The sequence below is a fragment of the Macrosteles quadrilineatus genome, unplaced genomic scaffold (genome assembly GCF_028750875.1).
Source record: "Macrosteles quadrilineatus isolate MER2022 unplaced genomic scaffold, UCM_ALF_1.0 Scaffold_1__1_contigs__length_201487025, whole genome shotgun sequence".
Lineage (NCBI taxonomy): Eukaryota > Metazoa > Arthropoda > Insecta > Hemiptera > Cicadellidae > Macrosteles > Macrosteles quadrilineatus.
Genome location: NW_026542594.1, coordinates 59,944,487 through 59,967,221, shown reverse-complemented (window position 1 = coordinate 59,967,221; position 22,735 = coordinate 59,944,487). Strand labels below are relative to the sequence as shown.

At 35.6% G+C, this 22,735-nt stretch overlaps 1 protein-coding gene across 3 annotated transcripts in view; it reads left to right on the top strand.

Moving 5' to 3' along the window:
* The window catches only part of LOC128983232 (repetitive organellar protein-like), a 133,463-nt gene extending 112,406 nt beyond the window's left edge, over nt 1-21,057 (top strand). For all 3 annotated transcript variants that reach the window (XM_054402458.1, XM_054402459.1, XM_054402460.1), the window contains 2 exons: nt 1,969-2,086; nt 17,799-21,057. In XM_054402458.1, the coding sequence (XP_054258433.1) occupies nt 1,969-2,086; nt 17,799-17,918 (238 nt within the window). In that variant the 3' untranslated portion in view covers nt 17,919-21,057. The remainder of the gene's footprint in view (nt 1-1,968; nt 2,087-17,798) is intronic.
* Nucleotides 21,058-22,735: the final 1,678 nt, after the last annotated feature.

Sequence of the window (22,735 nt, the reverse complement as noted above, 5' to 3'; positions counted from 1 at the left end):
ATTAAAACGGAAACCGCTATTGCGGCGATAGGGTATAACGACGATGATGTATTCGTGGGAGACGATGATAACGTCTACACGGCCGCGGGAGATAATCATGATTTTGCCACGATCGTTCATGATGATGATGATGTTTCCATGACCACGGTAGGCGATGATACGTCCGCAGGAGATGTTCGTGAAATTGCCGCGATGGCACATGAAGACGATGATGTTTTCGTGACGGTGGGAGATGTTCATGATTTGGCCGTGATCGCGCAAGTCGACGATGACATTTCCGTGACTGCGGGAGTAGACAATGATGTTTACACGGCTGCGGGAGATGATAAAATCGTTGCCGCGACTGCGGAAGACAACGATAATGTCTACATGACCGCGGGAGATGTTCATGATTTTGCCGCGATCCTGCTTGAAGACGATGACGTTTCTGTGACTGCGGGAGGCGATGATAACATCTATTCAAGCGCTGGAGATGTTCATGATTTTGCCGCGATCGCGCATGACCTCCCGTCTAAAGACGCCGGATTACTGGAGTGCCGGAGTGGTGCAGTGCCGGATTAGAGAGGGTCTACTGTATAAGTTTTCATAAGTAGCTGGTTTTCATGAAATTTGACTGTACAAATTTTAAATGGCCTCCTTTTGTAATTTGCATTTTTTTAAATTGCCAAATATGGTTTGTTTATTAACCAATTTTCACAATCATAGAAATGTGTGAATTATAGTGATAGTGTTATTGGATTTGACGAATCCTGAAATCCCGGGATTGGATTGAAGGTCCGGGTTTGAGACCCCTATTCCGACACCACTATTCTTGGTGGCCTCCACTTCGATGCAGCACTTGGGTCCAGTTCTAAAAGGATGGAAGGGAAAATTGATGCTCCTGCCAAGTATAAATTGCGTTCTCTTATAAAGTTTAAAATTGCTGGAAGGGAAGAACATCCTATAGCAGATTTCAAAAAAACACTTAGGCTCCTACACACTTTTCTCCATTCAATTCTCTGTTAACAGGCCTTGTATTTCAATTCAACAGTGATTGCACTATTGAAATACATGGCCAGTTAATAGAATTGAATGGAGAAAAGTGTGTAAGTGCTTTTTTTTAATCTGCTAAAGGACGTACTTCTTTTCAAGATGATGCTGGCTGCGGGCATCAGTCTCTGTCCAGACATTGATATAATATTAAGATATTTGCTCGGGATCATCTTGTTTAAGACTAGCAAGGTTCACTGAAGCTCATTGTAGTCTTGTAAATGTGCCATATCAGTTTGGCCATCTCTTCCACAATCACACCACCATCTACATGCATATTTCCTTAACTTTTTCTCTACCTCAAATAATCTTGTAAAAGACCACGGCTGGCCGAATCATGCAAATCCTCTCCAACCATTAAGAAAGTTTTTAATGTCCAAACACTTTCTTATACATCCCTGAACAGATAATATCACTAACTGCACTTTAATAGGGGTTTAAAAAAATATGTCACATCTAAGGATACTAAGCTCTAGCAGCCTGGAAGCAGCTTTTACTTTTTACCAGTCCATACCTAGAGGGTTGCGGCATTAAGGCCATTGGTTATTTGGGATTTGAACCTGGAACTTTGCAGCTCGCTCACCCTACTTATAGGGGATAGAGTAAACCCATTAGCCCTAGGAAATCTAACCAAGCATTGGGGTTCATTATTGGTGAGTGCTAGACTTTTCCTCCCATTCTTAAAGGCTACCACGACAATAATAACCATCACAAAGAAATTAAAAGAACATATGTCGCTTGTACCAGATGCCAGATATTAACTACATCGCACCACCATTCTAAACCTAATAACATTTCTATGCACAATGTCGCAAGAAATATGAAAACCTAAAACATTTAGCATATTTTAATTAACTTTAAAGGTTTTGGCTTACAGCTTAAGTAGATGAAGACTTATTATTTCTGTTTCCTTATTTAACCAGCTCTTTTCCAAAATAGCAGGTTACCAGAAAATTTACAGAAGAGCTCATCTGCTTCAAGTGTAAACCAACAAGATTCAACTAAAAGTAACAAAAGGAAAGCAACTAATGCGTTTGAAACCTCTGTAGCTTCTCTTGTAAGTATACAGATTATCTTATACATATAAACATGAATGATGAATGGATGAATTTTGGACAGTTACTATATTTACGTCAAAAGAAAGATTAGCTGTCTTATTCCTTAAACATGGTCACACTAGGTTGGTATCAGCCGCGAATTAAAAGAAGCCGCTACTACCAGCTTAATGTGACCACAAAATTTGCAGCTGGCACCGCCAGCCAGCAAGTATTTGTCAGCGGCTGGTGAAGTCGGACTTGTTTAACTCTTGGTAGCAAGGTTGCGGTGACTAGCAGGTCTCATGATCAATTGCACTCGCTGGCGCCAGCCAAACGCTTAGTCCTACCACATCTAGAAGCGTGCCAGCGGCAAACAAAGCATTATATTTTTTTTTTTAGTAGAGGTTTAACCAATTCTATCAATACTTAGAATTGATGTGGTGACATTCGTAAAACATAACTGTATTTCCATTCTTTGTATCCAAGGCAGGGTTCACCAAGACCTCTTCTATTCTTGCGGTTAAGATCTTTTCAACAAAGTTCTTTCACACACATCCTCAATAATCGCTTAAGGACTAGGTTATGAATACCCACAGACGAAATGGCGACTAGAACTGAGCTTTAAGCTATGCGAGTAGTGTGACCGGGCTGCCTGTCGCCTCTTGGTGGTGCTGCACATACAAATTTTGTATGTTATAGCCCTTTTAATTGTAAACAAAATGGTATAACTCCCATTCCTGTACAAATTACGGTTCAAAAGTTATTGTAACTTTTATGTTATTTTCCCATAAAAAAAAACATTAAAAAGAGAAAATCGGATTTTTGGAAAAAAAGTCGGTTTGATTGAAATTAGTATGTGATGGTCCTTATAACTCTTAACAACTTAGTGCAACCCCCCTGTAAATATTACGTTTTAAAAGTTAACGCAACTTTTGTGATTTTACCCTATTAAATATCATAGTTACTCTCATCGCTTACCCATGATAAAGGTTGTTGGCAAACTAATGGGAGAAAGTATGTGTCAGATTGCTGATACCGTTTATTTCTCTAAAGCTACTCCTTTATGGGCTAAAGGTACAGAGTAAAAAAATACTGAGGGTAAATAAGTCTTAAAAATGCATGCATTGAAAATATGGATTCGGCAACTTTTCTAACTTTTAAATTTCTCATGACACTCCCTGAATTTTATCTTTTATTTAGAATGTAGATGCAATGTTAAGATATATTTATTATAATTAAATCTAAGGCTTACCTTACAATCAAATTTATTATTATGGTGGAGACCTAGGTTTCTACGTCGAAACGTTATCGTCAGTCCTATGTCTCATAGGCTTGCTAAACTTATTGTTTGCCATCTCTTACTTGAGATATTGTTGATTTAGTATAATTTGTACAAACATTGAACACATATAAATATTTACAAAGACATAGATTAAAACAACTTAGTTGCATGGCCATGATCTTTATCAAACCTAACATCCGAAGTTGGAATATGATGACTTTCACTTCTAGCAGCCTGGTCTTATCACTCCATAGAGTTATGTATTTTTTGCAAACAGGTGTTTGATAATATTGTATTACATTATTTATTTCTTATTTCAATTAATGAATCAAACATGATGTTAGCGACAAAGTTTCTTTGGTCATTTAGTATGAGGGATGGGTCGGTTTTGGTTGCGTTATAGTATATATGAAAATGTTCTATTGTATTTAGCTTGTTGCTTTTGGGGGCTTTATGCAAGATTTCTAAGTTGGTATCTTTTGAGGTGTAGGAATGGTTTTCTGAAATTAGATGTTCGGAATAGTTTGATGGCTGAGTTCTTTTTGGGGAGATGTTTTTAGAAACGCTGGTGGAAACTTCTGCCCGTTTGCCCAATATAGAATTTAGGGCAAGAGCCACAAGTTAATTTGTAGACTCCTGTACCTTCAAAGTTGTCTACAGTTGTCGATTGCTTTGTGTTTAACAAGCTCCCAAGGTTGTTAGTCGATCTGTAGGCAACTTTGAGTCCCTGTTCTTCCAAGATTTTATGGAAGGAGTTGTTTATTTTTCCGTGGTAGGTTGTGGTCACAAATTCTTTATTGGTTTTGGGCTCTTGTTTTCTTTGGTTTAGTTTTTGTTTCATTAAAATCTTGGAGATAAGGGTTGGGTGATAATGATTATTAACAGCTATTTGCTTAATGATGTTCATCTCTTTTTTGTAGTTCTCTTCATTGAGTGGGACATTTGTAAGCCTATAAATCATACTGTGGAAAGCTGCGAGTTTGTGTTGGGTTGGATGGTTTGAATGGGCATGGATTAAGTGGTCTGTGGCAGTTGGTTTTCTATAGATATTGAATCTGAAGTGTTTTTTTTTCTGGTGGTGGTTAAGTCTAGGTAGTTAAGGGATTTTTCAGATTCTATTTCTAGGGTGAACTTTTTAGTTTTGGAATTTTCAATGTGGTTTAGGATTATTTCGGACATTACTGCTGATAGGGGAGAACCCATGGCTAGCCCTTTGTTTTGGGAGAAGAACTCGTTGTTGTATTCAAAATAGTTTTGTTCCAGGACTGTTTTTATTAGATTCGTGAGGTCGTTGATGTAGGCGGTGTCTCTAGTTCCCTGTTGTACTAGATTTTCTCTTAGTATTTCAATTGTTTCGTTTATGGGTATGTTTGTGTATAGGTCTTTTACATCAAATGATGCCAGCAAAGCTGTTTCACGAATTTTGGTGTTTTTAAGTTTATGTATCTAATCTAGCGAGTTTTTTTAGGGATCAATCATTGTTCAGTTTTATTTCTTGGCGGATTATTCTGTTAAGTAGTTTTGAAAGTCTGTAAGATGGAGAATTTATGGAGTTTACCAATGGTCTGATAGGTTCTCCAGGTTTGTAGAGTTTCGGGAGGCCTCTGAATTTTGGAGCATTTGGTTTGATTGTTCTACAATGTTACTTTTGGTTGTTTGCTAATATTGTTGATTTGTTGATGACTTTTGTTATGCATTCATGGAAGGATTTAGTTGGGTCTGTCTGTAACTTTATAATGTTGTTTTCATCAAAGAAGTTCATTATTTTATTATGGTGATGATCATTGTTTACTACTACTACCGTGTTTCCTTTGTTATAGAAGCGTTTGATTCCTGAAGTTTGGTTTTTATGTTTTTCAAAGTTTGGAGTTGGGATCATGCTGTTTTATTTTTAGGTTTTTTAATGTCTCATCAATTTATTGTGAGTGAGGATTTTGGTTTGATTTTGGGTTTCTTTAGGTAGATTTTGGATGGTTGACTCGAAATCTATTATAAGGTTGGAGTCATTGTTTTGAGGAATACTGTGTTTCAGACCTTTGTATAACAATAACATTTTGACGTAGAAACCTAGGTCTTCCACCATAATATGGATTGTAAGGTAAGCCTTAGATTTAATTATGTTCAATAACGATCCAGAGGCTATATCTCCAAACAAACAAAAAATATGTATTTGTTCTTTGAAAAAGTGCAAAGAATAAAAAATTTAAGTTGCATTTGCATTCTAAATCAATCATAAAATACAAGCTGATCCATAAGGAATTTTATAGTTAGTCACCAAATTGGAAAATGGCGGCCATACTTGAAAAAGTGGAATACATATTTTTTTATGTCATAAGAAAATAGTTGAAGTTCTCCATTAAAGGTTTTCATTAATTCTAATAGTTCCTGAGATGGCACAGTTAATTCTTTGTTTGAAGTTCATTGTTGGTGATGGTGAGTTAATGTTGTCCAAAGGTTTATTGCGGACATTTTTCATCACGATGGTAAAAAACAATACACAACGTTTCGGGATCTGAAATCTTATCCCGTCCTCAGGTGAAAAATCTTAACTAACACATTACAACTAACAATACACAAACGCCCAACCTAAGTTGTAACGTTGCTAGTAAGGTTTAAAACAAGGGGAAATCGGACTGATCACCCGATAGGAATTATTGCTGTTGGAGGGACGCCTTCAATTGCCCCAATACAAAATATTACTAGTAGGTCTTGCAATTGCCGCCTCTCCACTGAAGGAGCAAGATAAATTCAATCTGTAGCAAAGGGAGCTACACATGCCGACCATCAGTAGCCCTCAGGTTTGTGCATGAGTACTGATAAGCCCAGCTGATGGATAAGGAAAACTGTGCATTTATGGAGTGGATACCGACCTGACTGACTGTGGATATCCAGGACAACACCCTCTTCTCTTCAAGAATATTTTAACGAGGATATTATTTCAAGAGGGTTTTTGGCTAATGCTGCTGGGATTTCATCTAACAGCCTGGACACTCTGGTCACTGCTTTGTACCCTACCGCACTTGGTCTACCCACTACTATGTTTCTGGACTGCCTGACTCAATCTGACTCTGGTCAATCACCACTGATGCTGTGGACCTACCTACTTCAGACTGAGCCCGAGATCATCTGTCTTCAACCGATAAGTCAGACATAGTGTCAATATTGTGGAAAGTCAATGTAAAGTCAGTAGGGGAGAGGGGGGCAAGAGTGGACAAAAAATACATTTTATTTTTTTTAATTTTTTCTGTTGGTTAAATTAATTGAAATCAACACTTAATGTAACCTTTAACTATTTGTTATCAACTTTGCATACTTGATAAGTAAGATAAAACATTTTTTAACTATTTTTTTTATAAAATCGTGAAAAACTGCACCGTGTCCACATTTGCCCCCACTGGGGGTAAAAGTGGACATTGTGAGTTTTTTTCGGGGTAAAAGTGGACAGTACAAAAAAAATAAAATTTTGCAAGGGAAAAAATATTTATTACTGTAAACACATACTATAAGCTTCAGTGCTTATAAAATAACAAAAATTATCAATGAAAATCAAAATAAAAATGCAAATTTACATTTATAGAAAAAGTTCTAACTAATAAGCTTCAATTCTTGTTACTTTTTTCTCAACTTTCTGAAATTAGCCCATGTTAAAGCCAGAAAAGTTATACTTAAAATTAAAAACACTTATGGCCCTTTCTGTTCCTCCAACAACATTTGGTTGAGGCAATTTTACAATGATATCAGAAATGTCAATAGTACTTTCATCGTCAACTGCAGGTTTTACAAACTTGTAGGTGTAGTCCTTTCTTTTTAGGAAGCTGACTGTAAAATCTGTAAGACCAATTTTTTCACTGACTTGTGCTACAAAATACTTAATAACTTTTTTACCAGCTAACTTCACTAAGACAAAGTCATTAATATTCACATTTCTTCCATCATGTTCTACCTTTTCGCCAGTCCCTTCTGGTTCACTGTCACTAGATTCTGAGAAAGGGCTAAACCCACCATCATCGCATAGTTCCACATCGTCAACTTCTTCTGAATCACTTTCAAAACTGCCTATCAAATCTCTGGGTTTAAGTATCTTATTCTTTTTGTTTTTCTTCAAATCTTTTTTTACAGATAGGCTTAAATCAATCTTTCTTTTAGACCTACATTGGGCTTTTTCCTTCTTCATTAATTTTAATCTAACCTCCTGTTCTATTCTGTTCTTCTCCGGTGTATCTGTAAGCACACACGATTTCCCCTTTTTTCTCCCTTTGTTGATAGACTTTTTCCGTTCAGACCTGGGAAATGGTCTTACTTGCTCTGGACTGACGGCGGTTTTAAGTGTTTCCAATGGAAGTCTCTTTGGAATCGTTTCTTTGATACCGGGTACAGTTTCATCATTAGATAGGCCTATGCCTGTATCAGGAACATCCAAGTTAACTGGGTCTATGGCCATATTTTCTAATAGACCTAGGCCTACTTCCTTTGCAGAAATAGATGCAGATGTCCCAGGTTGAGAAATGTTTTCTTCAGTTGAATCTACAAAACCGCTAGGCAGATCAGCCTCCCCCATAGTGTCATCTTGTTGATTAGGTCTATCTGTAACTGTTGAGGGGGCAAAGTCATCTTGTGTAAAAACTGATTGGTTAAATGGTTCAATTCCAGTTTTTTGAAAACCAGAGATAATGTTCTTTCTGCAGAATGCTTCATCAAACGGAATCGAAGACAAATGGGCGATGTTGTATATGCTTATATGTGTCCCTGGGTTAGAGCTTATCCACCTGTTAAAAGCAGCTTTACAGGCAGATTTGAAGGGGGCAAACACAGCCACATCAAGTGGTTGCAGTTTGTGGGAAGTATGTGGAGGGAATGTTAACAGAACAATCCCATTCTGCCTGCAGTAATCAATTGTATTTAAACTTATATGCGATTCGTGATTGTCCAATAGAATTAGTATTGGATTTTCTTTTGTTGGTAGCTTATGTTGTGCAATATGTTTGATTACTTCATAGAAAACATCTTGGTTCATCCAACCAGTTCGGGAGGCAAATCCAACACTGCCATTTGGTGCACCGATAAGGAATGAAGATTTCATATTCACTCTTGGGTAAATATATACCGGGGGGATAGCATTTCCAGCAGCGGTTACAATGCCACACACCGTGACAAGTTCACCTCTTTCTGCTGATACAGTTTGGCCTATTTGCTTGACACCAGTAGGAGCTACTACTTTTGGTGATTCTAAAACAGTGGTTAATCCAGTTTCATCCACGTTGATTATGTTGTCAGGCTTAAATTTGTTCTTTCCCCTCACCATTTCAAGGTTTTTGAAAAAAGTACTAACATTGTGTTGATTGAAGTTTAAATTACGAGCGATACTTGTATTTTCGGGTTTTCTTAAACTCAATCTTGGGTGTTTTTTCATGTAACCCTTCATCCAATCCAGTCCAGCTGATTTGTTCGTTTCCCAACTTATTGGTAGTTTCCGTTCCAACTTTACTCCGTAATCATATGCAAGCTCTCTGACCTGCTTATATGTCAGGCCATACTGAAGCTTACTTGATTGAATCAAGTAGTCCTCTAACATATCTTCTTCTTCAGTTGAGAACACCTGCGGATGGCTGTACTTGCTTTTGCCATGGTTTGATGTTGTAGGACCAATATCCGGATGGCCTGGCTCTAGTGGCCCAAGTTTTTTTAATCGCTTATGCAGCATGGATTTTTTTAAGCCATGATTGGCTGCTGCTTGTCGAATGGACATGTTTCCATTTTTCACATCTTCTAGGGCTGCCTTAACTGCCTCTTCTGATATTTCAGCTCTGTTAGTTTTTCTTATATAGTTCCGAACCATCTTGAAACCTAAAAAAGAAAAACAATATTTTTAATCCATTTATTTTAGGAGTACGCCTGTGGGTTATTGATTTAGGGGGACAATCACGAGGCTATACTTTTAGCACACAATTTCTATTCTATGTAAATATTGAAAGACTTGGCCTACCTATTTGTGTACAGATATTATATAGGAAATTTATTTTATATGGATGTATAATAGGGCTGGAATTAAATTAGTTTTTACTCATAGCCTACATTTAGTAAAAAACCATTAATCTGCATGTGATACCCTCTTAATTTAAATTTAATGTCATAGGCCTAGGCCTATTGGCATTTAGAAGTAAGAAATATGCAAAATGCTAAGTGAAGTATGAAATAAAAAACCCTCGGGGCAAAAGTGGACAAAAATACATATGTCCACTTTTGCCCCTTAATTTGTGTCCACTTTTGCCCCGTGGGCTGTTTTTTAGTTCTAACCTATCTAACTGATTTTAGGTTAGGTCAATTGCTTACTTCTCAATGCCAATTTATTCCTTAAAAGTTGTACTATAAAGACTTTAAATGCAAGATCAACTTTAAAAATGGCTTGGAGGCCTTATTTCAATATAAATATATGAGTAAAAATTTACTTTTAACCCCTAAAAACACAAAAAATGAGCTTACCTTCATGAGGTCATGTCAATGTGCTCCAAACTTCCTGTGTACAATCCAAACACTAGAACTATCTGGTGACTGGAATTTGAACTTCCTACTTCCTGTACAAGGCGGGAAATTCAAACTGTCCACTCTTGCCCCTGTCCACTCTTGCCCCCCTCTCCCCTAATTGTAACAAAGGTTTTTTAGACACGACAAATCAATTACTTACTGTGTAAATAATGTACATAACTTAAGTAGCCATGACAATAACTGTATAAATGTAAATAGGTTAAGAGCTAGTAGGTCAAACAAACTAAAATCATCAAATGATCTTAAAAGCTTTGAAAATTTTAAAAATTTTCAGCAGAATGTTCAAGACCTTGGCAGTAGATTAGACATTCTTGAAATCACAAATTCTGAAATAAAACCTCACATTATAGCAATTAGTGAACACAATATGAAAAAATCTGAAATTTAAAGATTAAATGTTCAAGGTTTTTACATAAGTAATTACTTTGCCCGGAGTTCCACCACAGGTGGTGGCACGCTTATTATTAGCTAAACATTCAGTTAAAACAAAAAAGATAATTTTGCCTAGTGTAGAATCTATGATTTGTGAGAAGCAGTTTGAATGCTGCATTTCTGAGGTTAGATTGCAGAAATGTTGTTTAACTTTGGTATGTTTATATAGGTCTCCTAAATTTTGTTTTATTGAATCTTTTCTTGACAAATTAGATCATCTTTTATGTATTCTAAGTAGACTATATAAGGATAGGCCGTTACTTTTAGTAGGGGATATAAATATCAATGTTTTGACTCAATCTAAATCTTTTAACATGTCTGTTTTCAATAGATTTAAAACAATTTTAAATATTTACGGTGTAAGATATCTAGTTGACTTCCCTACCAGAGTCACAAAAACTAGTGTTAGTGCAATAGATAATTGCATAACAAACATTGTAAAAAGTAAAATTGCTGTATCAGGTATTATTACAGAGATATCTGATCATGATGGACAGATAATTACACTGTTAGATTCAAAATCACAGAAAGAAAAAACAGTTAAAAAAGAGGTAAGAAGATTATCAGATCAAAATATAAAGGCATTTAAAAGAGATCTAATGTTGGAAAATTGGGCTGATATTTATAACGCATCTCCTGAATATAAATTTGATACTTTTCACTCAATTTTTATGTTTTATTTTAATGTTCACTTTCCAAAATTAATCATACCTTGCAAAAAAAACTACTCTGGCTGGATTACTCAGGATATTAAAAATAAAAATAATGAAATTATAAAGAATTGCAAAATATCAAGGGAAGGCAACTATGTATCACAAGAAAATGTATCACAAGAAAATGCATCACAAGAAAATGTAAATAGTATTAAATCTAGTTTTAGAAAAATGATTATTCAGGCAAAAAGTAAATATTTCAATGATAAAGTAAAAACCTCTGACAATGTAATCAAAACAACTTGGAGTTTAATTAACAGTGAAGTAGGTGGTAGGCCTACTGCTATAGCTCATGTCCCAAAAATTGAACTAACAAATAAATCAGGGAAACTGGTTAGAGAACCATTGGAAGTATCTAATATTTTTAATGACATTTTTATTAATGCTGTTGAAAGTCTATTCCTCATTTATCTCAAAACACAATTTATTCAACTCCTACTTCTTTTTCTGACAGTACTTTCAAGTTTAGGACAGTGACTGAAGATGAAATAATTAAAGTAATTTCAAGTAGGCCAAATAAAACTTCTTCAGGATTTGATGAGGTCTCAATGTCTTTGTTAAAATCAATCAAACATGAAATTTCAAAACCGTTAACACATCTAGTAAATTCTTCTTTAATCTGCGGTATATTTCCCAACAAATTAAAAATAGCAAAAGTTATTCCAATTTTTAAAAAAAGGTTAGAAACCAATTCTCTCAATTATCGTCCAGTTTCCCTACTATCAAATTTTTCTAAAATTTTTGAAAAAGTTGTGTACGATTAGTAGATTTTTTAGAGAAAAATAAATTATTTGATGAAGATCAGCATGGGTTTAGAGCTGGAAGGTCAACGACAACCGCTAGTGTAGATTTTGTGACATCAATAATTGAAAGCATAGATAAAAAAAAAATAAAACTTTGGGGATCTTTCTAGATCTTACTCGCGCTTTTGATAGTGTAAATCATTCAGAATTAATAAAAACATTACAATCCTTAGCAATAAAAAATCGCCAGATAGATTGGTTTAAATCATATCTTAGGCCTGGCGCACACGGTCGATTTTTCGATCGGCCGATTTTTTCATCGGCCAAAAATAAATCGCCCTTAATTTATGTCCAGGCGCACACGTGGCGATTTTTTAGTCGAGAAATGGATTTTTTTTAAGTGCGTTTAAGCTATCCTAAAATGGACTTTGTTGAATTAACCTGTGTTTGTGCTCTTCTAATTAGACCAAAGAGAAAAAGAAGACAACTTAAATATTGGGTTCATCCGATAGTAAGTCAGAGACATTTAAATCGACAGTTTTATAAACTATACACTTTACGTGATGACAGTAAAAAGTTCTTTAATTACTATAGAATGTCTGTTGAAAGTTTCAGTTTTTATTATAACAGCTGTGGCCTTTTTTAGCAAAGAAAACAACACAACTCACACTGAAGTTCACTGACTCCTGTGGAGAACAACAAGCGACTGGACGATTTTTTAGTCGACCGTGTGCGCGGACTGATAACAATCTGTACGTTACAGATTTTCGGGCGACAATCGCCTCGCCTACGAATCTGTGGCAAAACCCAGATTTTAAAATCGGCGCAATTCTCGATCGCCTGTGTGCGCGCTTCCATTCAAATACATGATGCACAGATCGGCCGATGAAATAGTTGCCTCAAAATAATCGCTCGTGTGCGCCTAGCCTTAATGATAGGAAACAATATACTGTCACAAAAGGGCTTAGTACAAAAAATGTTATACAATTTCATAATTCAACAATACAATCTATCAAATACGGAGTACCCCAAGGATCTATCCTAGGACCGCTTCTGTTTTTGTGCTATATCAAGGGGTTACCTAGTTTTATTTCAGGAACAGATAGCAAAGTTTGCCTATATGCAGATGATACAAGCCTTTTGGTGACAGGTAAAACTCTTGAGGCTGTACAAAATTCTTATTCTCACTCTATTAACAAGATTAAAAACTTTTTTAACAGCAAAAATTTACTTTTAAATGAAAATAAAAGTAGTTACATTTCTTTTCCTACAGTTACCTAACAATGTACATGTTCTCTCACTGATTTGAGAAAGCAAAGTGGCCAATTCGCTCATCAGTGAGACAATGTTAACATTGTCTCACTCTAATTACTTTGTCTCACTCCAGATTTGCAACGTGAAGGCACGAAATAGTGAGCGTGTAACATGCAGGCAACGTCGTATGCGCGCGAAATACGTTGGCAGCACTGGCTGTAAATCAGCTGGTCAGCTGTTGTACTGTTGTATTTGTCACTTCACATTAAATGTTATATTAAAAGTTCACTTCTGTGTAAAAATAGGTTATGTTTCTTCACCAATTTATTTGTTTTATGGTAACTGTAGGAAAAGTATAATGTGCAACTCGAGTTCAAAGTACAATTGCCTCACTCGAGAAAGCATTCCTCACTAGCCTACTGCTCGTGAGTAAGGATTTCTCTCGAGTGAGTCAATTGCTCACTTTTCTCACTAGTTGCACAAATAACTATTCTGTACAAATAAAAATAAAAACAATGAGACAATTTTAAAGACTAATGCTAAAATTAATAAAGTAAATGATTTAAAATTTTTAGGAATTATTATTGATAACAATTTAAGTTGGGACTCTCATGTCCAGCATGTTGTAGGCAAAATTTCATCAGGCTTGTATGCTCTTCGAAGGATGTCCTATGTCTGTGATCTTTCGGCTCTAAAACTGGTGTATTATGCTTTTGTACATTCATTTATATCATACGGAATTAGTGTGTACGGAGGGACCTCAAAATCAAACCTTATTCAAATACTTCTGTTACAAAAGAAAGCTATTAGATTAATGCTAAGTTTAAATTGGATTGAAAGTGTAAAGTATAATTTTTCTAATTTGGAAATCCTAACAGTGTTTGGAATTTATATATACGAGACAATAAAATATACTAAGCAGCACCATTTACCAAAAATACAGTTAGAACTAAGTAGGCCTACCAGTAATAGATATAATACCAGAAATGCACAATATGTTATACAAAACAAACATAATTTAGAATTTTATAAAAAAAACACAGTGTATAGAGGCCTTAGATATATAATTTTTTTACCAAAAGATATAAAAAATGAATGTAATAGTAGGAAATTTTACTTTAAACTAAAAAAATACCTAGTAGAAAAAGCAATTTACTCCTTTGAGGAATTTTACAATTTAAAATATTGTGAATAGACAATAAGTACTCACTGACTCTATTCTTTGTACTTGTACATTCATGAATAAAGGAGATTTTGATTTGATTTGATTTGACATCTTATTCTTTAGTCCAAAATATCTTACCATCTGATCTCACAGCTTATCCCGTAATAATCAAATAAACATTTGGCTAGCCAGACATTGTGGACACTCGGTGCTTGAGTGCCCCTACCTCTAGGCGTGTGTGAGACTATTAGTGCTATGGGGAGCGAGCTGGTGTAGTGGTTAGAGCGCGGGACTTCAGTCCCTGAGGTCCCGGGTTCGATTCCCGCCAAGTCACCAATGGATTTTATCTAAGTGATAATGCCGCAACCCCTAGGTCTAGCCTGAAGTAATGTGAAAAACAACCCCAGGCTCGTGCCTAGCGTCCTAGGACAAAAAAAAAAAAAAAAAAATAGGAGTATACGAGTGCCTGGATGTGGTCGCGCCTCATCGGAGAATATTTATTATAGATTATTTAGCCTTGTTAGATTTAAGTATTGTGCATGTTCTTGTTTGATGGTTTATGGTTATGTGTGTGTATTAATGAATTTATATGTATTTAAAATGTCTTTTCAGCACGGTGGCCACCTGCAGTTGCACTCAATTGATTAATTAATTTATTGTTGTATTTGTTGTTGAATATCTTGCTTTTGGTAAAACAAAATACTAAAGTTTATCTTGAGCAGACATTATCTGATTTAATATTCCAAGCTTTAATATTCTTCAAGGCAAACTTGAAGAATATTAAGATTCGGCGAATTAAGATTCGGACCCCGCCCTACCCCACTGACTTGGCTGAAGCACATGGCAAAATTGGAATACACTACAGAGGGTAGCATTCAAAAATATGCACTGTATAGCAGTCGAGTCATGATACAACATGCAAATAATAACCAATCACAAAACACTATAGTCTATAAAAGGTGTAGTGTGAACAGCTCACACAATGGAACACTAATAGCACCGTTTGCAATGACTCCACCAATGAGACTGAAGCAACATGGCCGACCAATCGGAAACACGGAGACAACAGAAATGGCGTCCGGTCCCTATGGAAAATAAACCAACAAAATAGCGGAGCGATTTACGATGCCGCAAAATGGGTGTTAATTCTGTTTATTCCTATCCTAACAGAGAGCTTTCAATATTAAAGTCATATTTGGTGGACCGCAAACAGATAGTAGGGGTGGATGGCATACGTTCTGATGTTGCTTGTGTGAACCAAGGTGTGCCCCAAGGCTCAGTATTAGGGCCTATTCTATTTTTAGTTTTAATGAATGACTTGCCTGATAACTTAACTTGTAAGACTATTATTTATGCAGATGACACTAGATTACTAAATGTTAATGATGTCAATTTAGAACTTAAACGTGTGGTAACTACCTCAATTACTGATACTGTCAATTGGTTTAATTAAAATAGCTTGTATTTAAATGAAAGTAAAACATGTAATTTGCTAATTTCTTTAGGGATGTAGATTTAGAAAACTGTTCACCTGTTAAGTTACTAGGCATTACTATTGATAGTAGGCTCTCTTGGAAAGTTCATATTGAAAATGTTTGTAAACAATTGTCCATAGTAATTTACCTTCTGATAAACCTAATAAAACTTGTATCAGATAAGTACTTAAAAATGGCATATTATGCCTTTTTTTGAAAGTTTGCTTAGGTATGGTCTTATAGTGTGGGGTAATGGTGTTGGAATCGAACATGTTCTTATAGTACAGAAAAAAGCTATCCGAATTTTATCAGGTGCAGATAGCCTAGATCACTGTAGACCATTATTTTTACAAACTGGGATTCTGATAGTGATAAATTTATACATCTATAAGGTTCTGATTTTGATAAAAAAGAATGTTAATTTATTGGTCAAAAGAAATGAAATTCATAAACACAACACTAGAAATAAATGCAAACTGGAAATTCCAAAAAAATAGGTTAAGTCTAACTAATAACTATCATAACTCATTGGGAATCAAATTGTTCAACATACTGCCCTTGGAACTTCAAAGTATTTCTGACAATGCATTTAACAGTAAATTATATGTTTGGCTTCAAAGTAGGCCTTTATACCACATCAATGAATTTTTTGATTTGGATATAAGAGGCTGTGATTTTTAAATTAGGTAGAGATTATTATTCAAATCAAATCAATTTATTCATCACAAAAATTCATAATACAGAGGCTGAATATCAGCAATGAATATGTGACATGTCAGTACAAATCATGCATTATAATAGTTTACACATAATAAATATATACAAACTTGATAATATGAAACAAATTATTTTAATATCCATACAAACTCAGAAATATATTATGTATGTGTCAGAATATAATATCCCTATACATACACCATTTCTTTTGTGTAAAAAACAGTTTGTTGTTTGTCTTTGTTTGCTTTTGTTGATGTTATTTTCAATAAATAATTTAAATCGCCCCATAGGTTTAACCCAGCTAAAAGCAGCAAACATATAATTGTTTGTGAATAAATACTGGTATATTAAGGTAGCTTTGGTTTTGTGATTAATGGTCATAAAAAATGCTTCCCTGATTAGAATTTTGGAAATTGTCTTCGTCAAAATAATATGAAAATGCAAATAAAGGTGTTGAGGTAAGCTTAGTTCTTGGCCAAAACCGCTAAATTAGCATCCCTACCCAGTTAATATTTCTAAGTGTATACTCCTTTTGTTAAGGTTTAACAAAATTAGTGTAAAGTAAAGGCATCCCATTGACCAAATTTAACCCTAGATTTTTTTCTGATCAACATAACAATACTACAATTAGTGTAAGTTTATGTGGTGGTATTCATCTTAAAGGGACGATTGGCTTTACATATTCTATCGAACAAAATATACCTAATCATCGGCTGATTCCTAACACTTTTGCGACTGGTTAGGGTTCTATTACCAACATCCTTTAGTTCCTTGTTCAAAATGGGTAGCCACAGTGGCCTAATTTCGACCGAAGACTGACTGATTGGTTGGTCTGCTAATTTAATGTATGAGGCTTCAATGAGTTTACGTTTGAAAAAATGAGTTTCCTTATGGGAAATTTTGATGATTTGGTTATTATTTGCATGTTGTATCATGACTTGACTGCTATACAGTGCATATTTTTTTACTGCTACCCTCTGTAGTGTATTACAACTTAGGTTGGGTGTTTGTGTATTGTTAGTTGTAATGTGTTAGTTAAGTGTTTTTTACCTGAGGAAGGGATCAGATTCCAGATCCCGAAACGTTGTGTATTGGAAAATGTCCGGAAAATGTCCGCAATAAACCTTTGAACGGCACAGTTAAGTTGATCACCCTTTATTTTTATATCCCAATACTAGCTGACACCATGATACTTCTGCTATAGTTCTTTTTGAGCTTGTATCTTTTAGAGCATGTTTGCTCTGCAACATAACATCTACAGGGAGATGTTAAGAGAAAGTTAACAGTTTTTAAACAATATTTTTGTTTTTTAATGTTTTCTATTAAAAGCTTGTAAATTGTTTGTAACTTTTTAGTTTGATTTTAGATCTCAGCATTATAACACCAATTAATATAATATTTTGTTTAGGTTCAGAAAAAACTGAAACTTGGCGAAGTTGAAATGAAGGAAGCCAAAAGTGTATTGAGGCACAAAATGGCAGATATGTTGAACGTTCTTCACCCAGACACCAGCACTGAAGCCACGTAGCATTTGTTGAACGCATTGGGATTGTTTAGCATCCATACATCATCATGACCGATGCTGATCAGGACAATGTTTTCCACTTGTCAATTGCAATTTTTTGTCAAAAGCAGGGCCGCCGTGGGCAGAGTGGTGGCTTGGAAGCGGCGTCTTTGGGGGCGTTTTTCAGGATTTTACCTTTAATCCCGGAAGTCGATGATGATGTTCTTATGACTGCGGAGATAATCTTGATTTTGCCGCAATTACAGAGGTCAATGACTATATTTCCGTTAGTGATGAATATATTCAGGATTTTGTTGCAATCACCGAAGAGAGTGATGACGTTTTAGTGACCACAGGAGGTATTCAGGATTTTTCCGCAATCGTGGAGGCCGATGATAATGTCTCAGACAGCTACGCGACTCACCAAGAGCTCATTGTGTGTTTGGGGGGCCTGACAATATCCCACCCCGGGCGCCAATATACGGAGCGACTGCCCTGGAAAAACATATCATTAGTTTAAAAATCCATGGCTCGATGAACTAAGATTTGTTATAGGGCTAATGGTTAATATTAATATAAACTGTTTTTCACCCTTAAAAAATAGTAAAATCTATTTTCCAAAACTAAACCTGTTGCATAAGTTATCAAGCAATTTTTCTGTCAATAATTCAAATTTAAATTGAATAAAAAAGTATATTTTTCTTGAAAGAAAATTACTAAACCCATGAAAGCTGTTACCATGAAAGCTGTTAACATATTTAAACACTAATGAGTATTACCTTTGACTATTAATACAACAACAGTCAATGGTATTACTTATAAATATCGGTGGCCTACTATTGGGAGTTTTTTTTATAAAATAGCCTATCACGTTTATCAGTCTAATGTATTATTAAATCCTAACAACCAAAAATCTACTTTTTTCATCATTAAAAAAATATTTGTATTGTATCGTTTTATTATTTGCCGTTACTTTGTTATTGTTTTGATTAACTGTGAATGAATTATACATGTAGGCCTACATATAATAAGGACACAACAAAACTGTAAGCGAGACCAACATAAAGATATACCCAACCATGTCAATTGTTTCATATTTATTTAGTTTTTGCATGCATGTGTACTGTAGGCGAGAGTGAAGAAGTCCTCTGAGCCAGAGTGATATGGAGCAATGTTTGTATGTTGCCGCGCGGTATTTGCAGGTGCTCTTTTGGTTTTAACACAGTGGATGTGAGCCCTGACTGCCGCGTGGAACATGAGTAACCCGCCTGGCGCGCCTAGCCATTGAGTAGCAAGCGCCTGCATTTTCAGAATAGGCCAGTGCTCAGAGGACTTCTTAACTCTCGCCTACAGTACATTGATTTAAGGCATTGAAAGTACTAACTCAAACCTTATCAGTTTTATCAATTTTGGAAAAATGTGACTAGGTAATAAAGAATCCTATTTTTTAAGTAGTATTGATTGCTACTTTTATAACAACACTACTTTATGTAGTCTAATACAAAAAAAAAAAACCAAACATATTTCATTGACAGACATTTTAATTTAAAATTATCCGTTAAACTATGGTCCAGATCTAGCAATACATCTAGTCGCCTTTAACACGTTCGCTACTGCAATTGTACGAAATTTTCCATTCACATGGACCAGCGACGCACATATGCGACGGTTGGTTTCCACCCATAGACTGCCGTCGCATATATGCGTCGGCTAGTGATATTAAAATAGACTGCCGTCGCATATTTGCGTCGGGGTTCTAATGTTATTAAAATGCTTATATCTTTGTAGTGGTCTATTTGAAGGCACTGAATTCCCTGCAGTGGTCTACAGAGATGTCTGACGCACAACTGCGTCGCTTGGTCTGTGGATATGATGATTGGTGACGTCATATAATAGTTGGAAAAACTGGTCTTTACTTTTCTGCATCACTGTATGTATGTATGCAGTATGTATGCTGCATTATTATATGTAGCTTTTATATTTGTTCAGTTATAAACTGTTCTTAATTAATGTGTTTTTTTACTTACTTTCACTTCAAAACACAAAAAAATGAACTGTCGCATATGCGACGTTTAGTCTATTTCAAGAATACTATGATAATTTTCACTATTGTCTTCGCTGTAGACCGGGCGTCGCAAATATGCGACATTACAAAAGGTTATAAAAAATACAAAAAAACAAGAATTAATTCTTTACAAACACGATTGTAGCGTATTACAATGTAAATGATCACTGTTTTACAGGTTTTCGCCCGTGGTCTGTGTGTACTGTTATCCAAGTGACAGCCGGTCTATGTGTAAGATTCAAACGTATACCTCGGTCTGTGGCAATGACCGCGGCATCGCATATATGCGACGCTCAGTAGCGAACGTGTTAAAGTATTACTGTAGAATAAACATTAAAATGTAAATCCTTCCATAACCATAGTTTATGGACTTGGTACAATCCTTTTCAATAATTGTTTAGCTCAATAAGCTGGATGTAAGTGAAGTCTATAGCCTACCTGCCAAATTTTGATTTACAGCTAGAACTAATTTGATCGTTTGTCCTAGAACAGTGTCCCTAATTTACCTTCCTGTGGTCAACTTGTAAACATAATTTAACTTGCTAATATATTTTCTTATAAAGTGAAATGCAATAAATAACTCGGAAAATATTTAAATGCATATTTATTACTTAAAGTCAGAATAGTAGTATTCAGTTGGTTTCTAAAGAAAATTGTATTAATTATTATTTTTTATAAATAGGTGAAAAGTAGTACATTTTGGAAATAAAGATAGTGCATTTGATTTGAATACACTCTAGAATCCCGGTTAAAGTTCATTTTAATTTGGGTTATTCATAGGTCAGGTAGTGGATTTTCATTTAATTGGCATTGATTCATTGTAGTACCTCATCACTATATCCTTCATAAGGGTAATCCTGTAAGGTGTAATGTATGTACACCATGTTATGTGTAATGTATCAGGTTAGCAAGGTTATGTGTCATCAAGTCCAAGTTTTATCGTAATATTTTTGAATTTTAATGTTTACATTATAAAACTTAAAAGCTATTTTTATTAATTTACCATTTTAATGTGTATATCGAATTTTATCTATCATAATGATACCTATGTACAAATGTAAACTAGAAACTATTCACTGTATATTAATGTACATACACAACTTCAGTAAATTATGATTATTTGCTTTTGATCTAATTTATTTACCTTAGTAGCAGAGTACCCATCCTTCTTACGGGATTGCCATATAAATATAAATGCTTATTGCAGTTATACTCAAGCTTTGCATTTGCAATGGAGGGAGGCACAGTTTGATCGAATTTGCTGCTTTAAATTTATGGTACCCAGTATTACACATCTACCATACACAGGGCCCAATACATTTGGGTTCAGGTAGTTATCCTACTGTATACTTTGAACACTGCAAATGACACAGGGCTCAATATGTATGGGTTTATGTGGTGATTCTACTGTATACTTTAAACACTGCAACTGTCACAGAGGGTCACGTTTGCTACTGCAATAGTACGAAATTTTTCATTCAGATGGACCAGCGACGCACATATGCGACGGCCGGTTTCTACCCATAGACTGCCGTCACATATTTGCGTCGGGGTTCTAATCCTATACTCTAATACAAGCAATGTTTGCTTGTATGTATATATGCTTGCTTGCTTGCTTGTCCGACTATTTTCTTCAAATCTGGTAAATAGTTTATTTCTGGCCTAAAAACGGGTTTACTGCAGTTAGAACTGCCAACAAAAATCTAATTACGTAGAAAAATGAAACTGAAAGTCACATTTTTTTAACATTAGTCTTATGGGTTGGTAAGTAACCGCATCTTGGCTGAATTAAATAACAAGGAAAAAGTAAACAAAAGACTTGTAAGTTGTCTATTCACAGTATACTAGCAAAACAAAATACAGTACAAAAGGAAAAACATCAGTTATTACTATTGAGCAAGAATATACTGAAGTTTACTCGATACATTGTAGTCAAGGGTAGCAGTATGGAGTGTGGGATCTGTTTATGACGATTAGATTACGGTATCTGCAATCCTTAAATGCTATAAGAAGGGAGGGAAACAGGTCCGCGACGTAGGTAGTGGTAAAGAAATAGTCAAGGCAAGCTATCCGGAGTGCGGGAACTGTTTATGACGTTTAGATTAAGGTATTTGCAAACTTAAAATGCTATGGGAAGGGAGGGAAACAGGTCCGCGACGTAGGAAGTGGTGAAGGAAGTAGTCAAGGCGAGTAGTTCGGAGTGTAGGAACTGTTTATGACGACTAGATTAAGGTATCTGCAATCTTAAAATGATATGGGAAGGGAGGGAAACAGGTCAGCGACGTAGGACGTGGTGAAGGAAGTAGTCAAGACGAGTAGTCTGGAGTGTGGGAACGGTTTATGAAAATTAGATGAAGGTATCTGCAAATCTTAAAATGATATGGGAAGGGAGGGAAACAGGTCCGCGAAGTAGGAAGTGGTCAAGGAAAGCAGTCCGGAGTGTGGGAACTGTTTTTGAAGATAAGATTAAGCTATCGGCAATCTTAAAATGCTATGGGAAGGGAGAGAAACAGGTCCGCGACGTAGGAAGTGGAGAAGGAAGTAGTCAAGGCGAGTAGTCCGGAGTGTGGGAGCTGTTTTTGAAGATAAGATTAAGGTATCTGCTATCTTAAAATGCTAAGGGAAGGGAGGGAAACAGGTCTGTGACGTAGGAAGTGGTGAGGGAAGTAGTCAAGGCGAGTAGTCCGGAGTGTGGGAACTGTTTTTGAAGATAAGATTAAGGTATCTGCAATCTTAAAATGCTAAGGGAAGGGAGGGAAACAGGTCTGTGACGTAG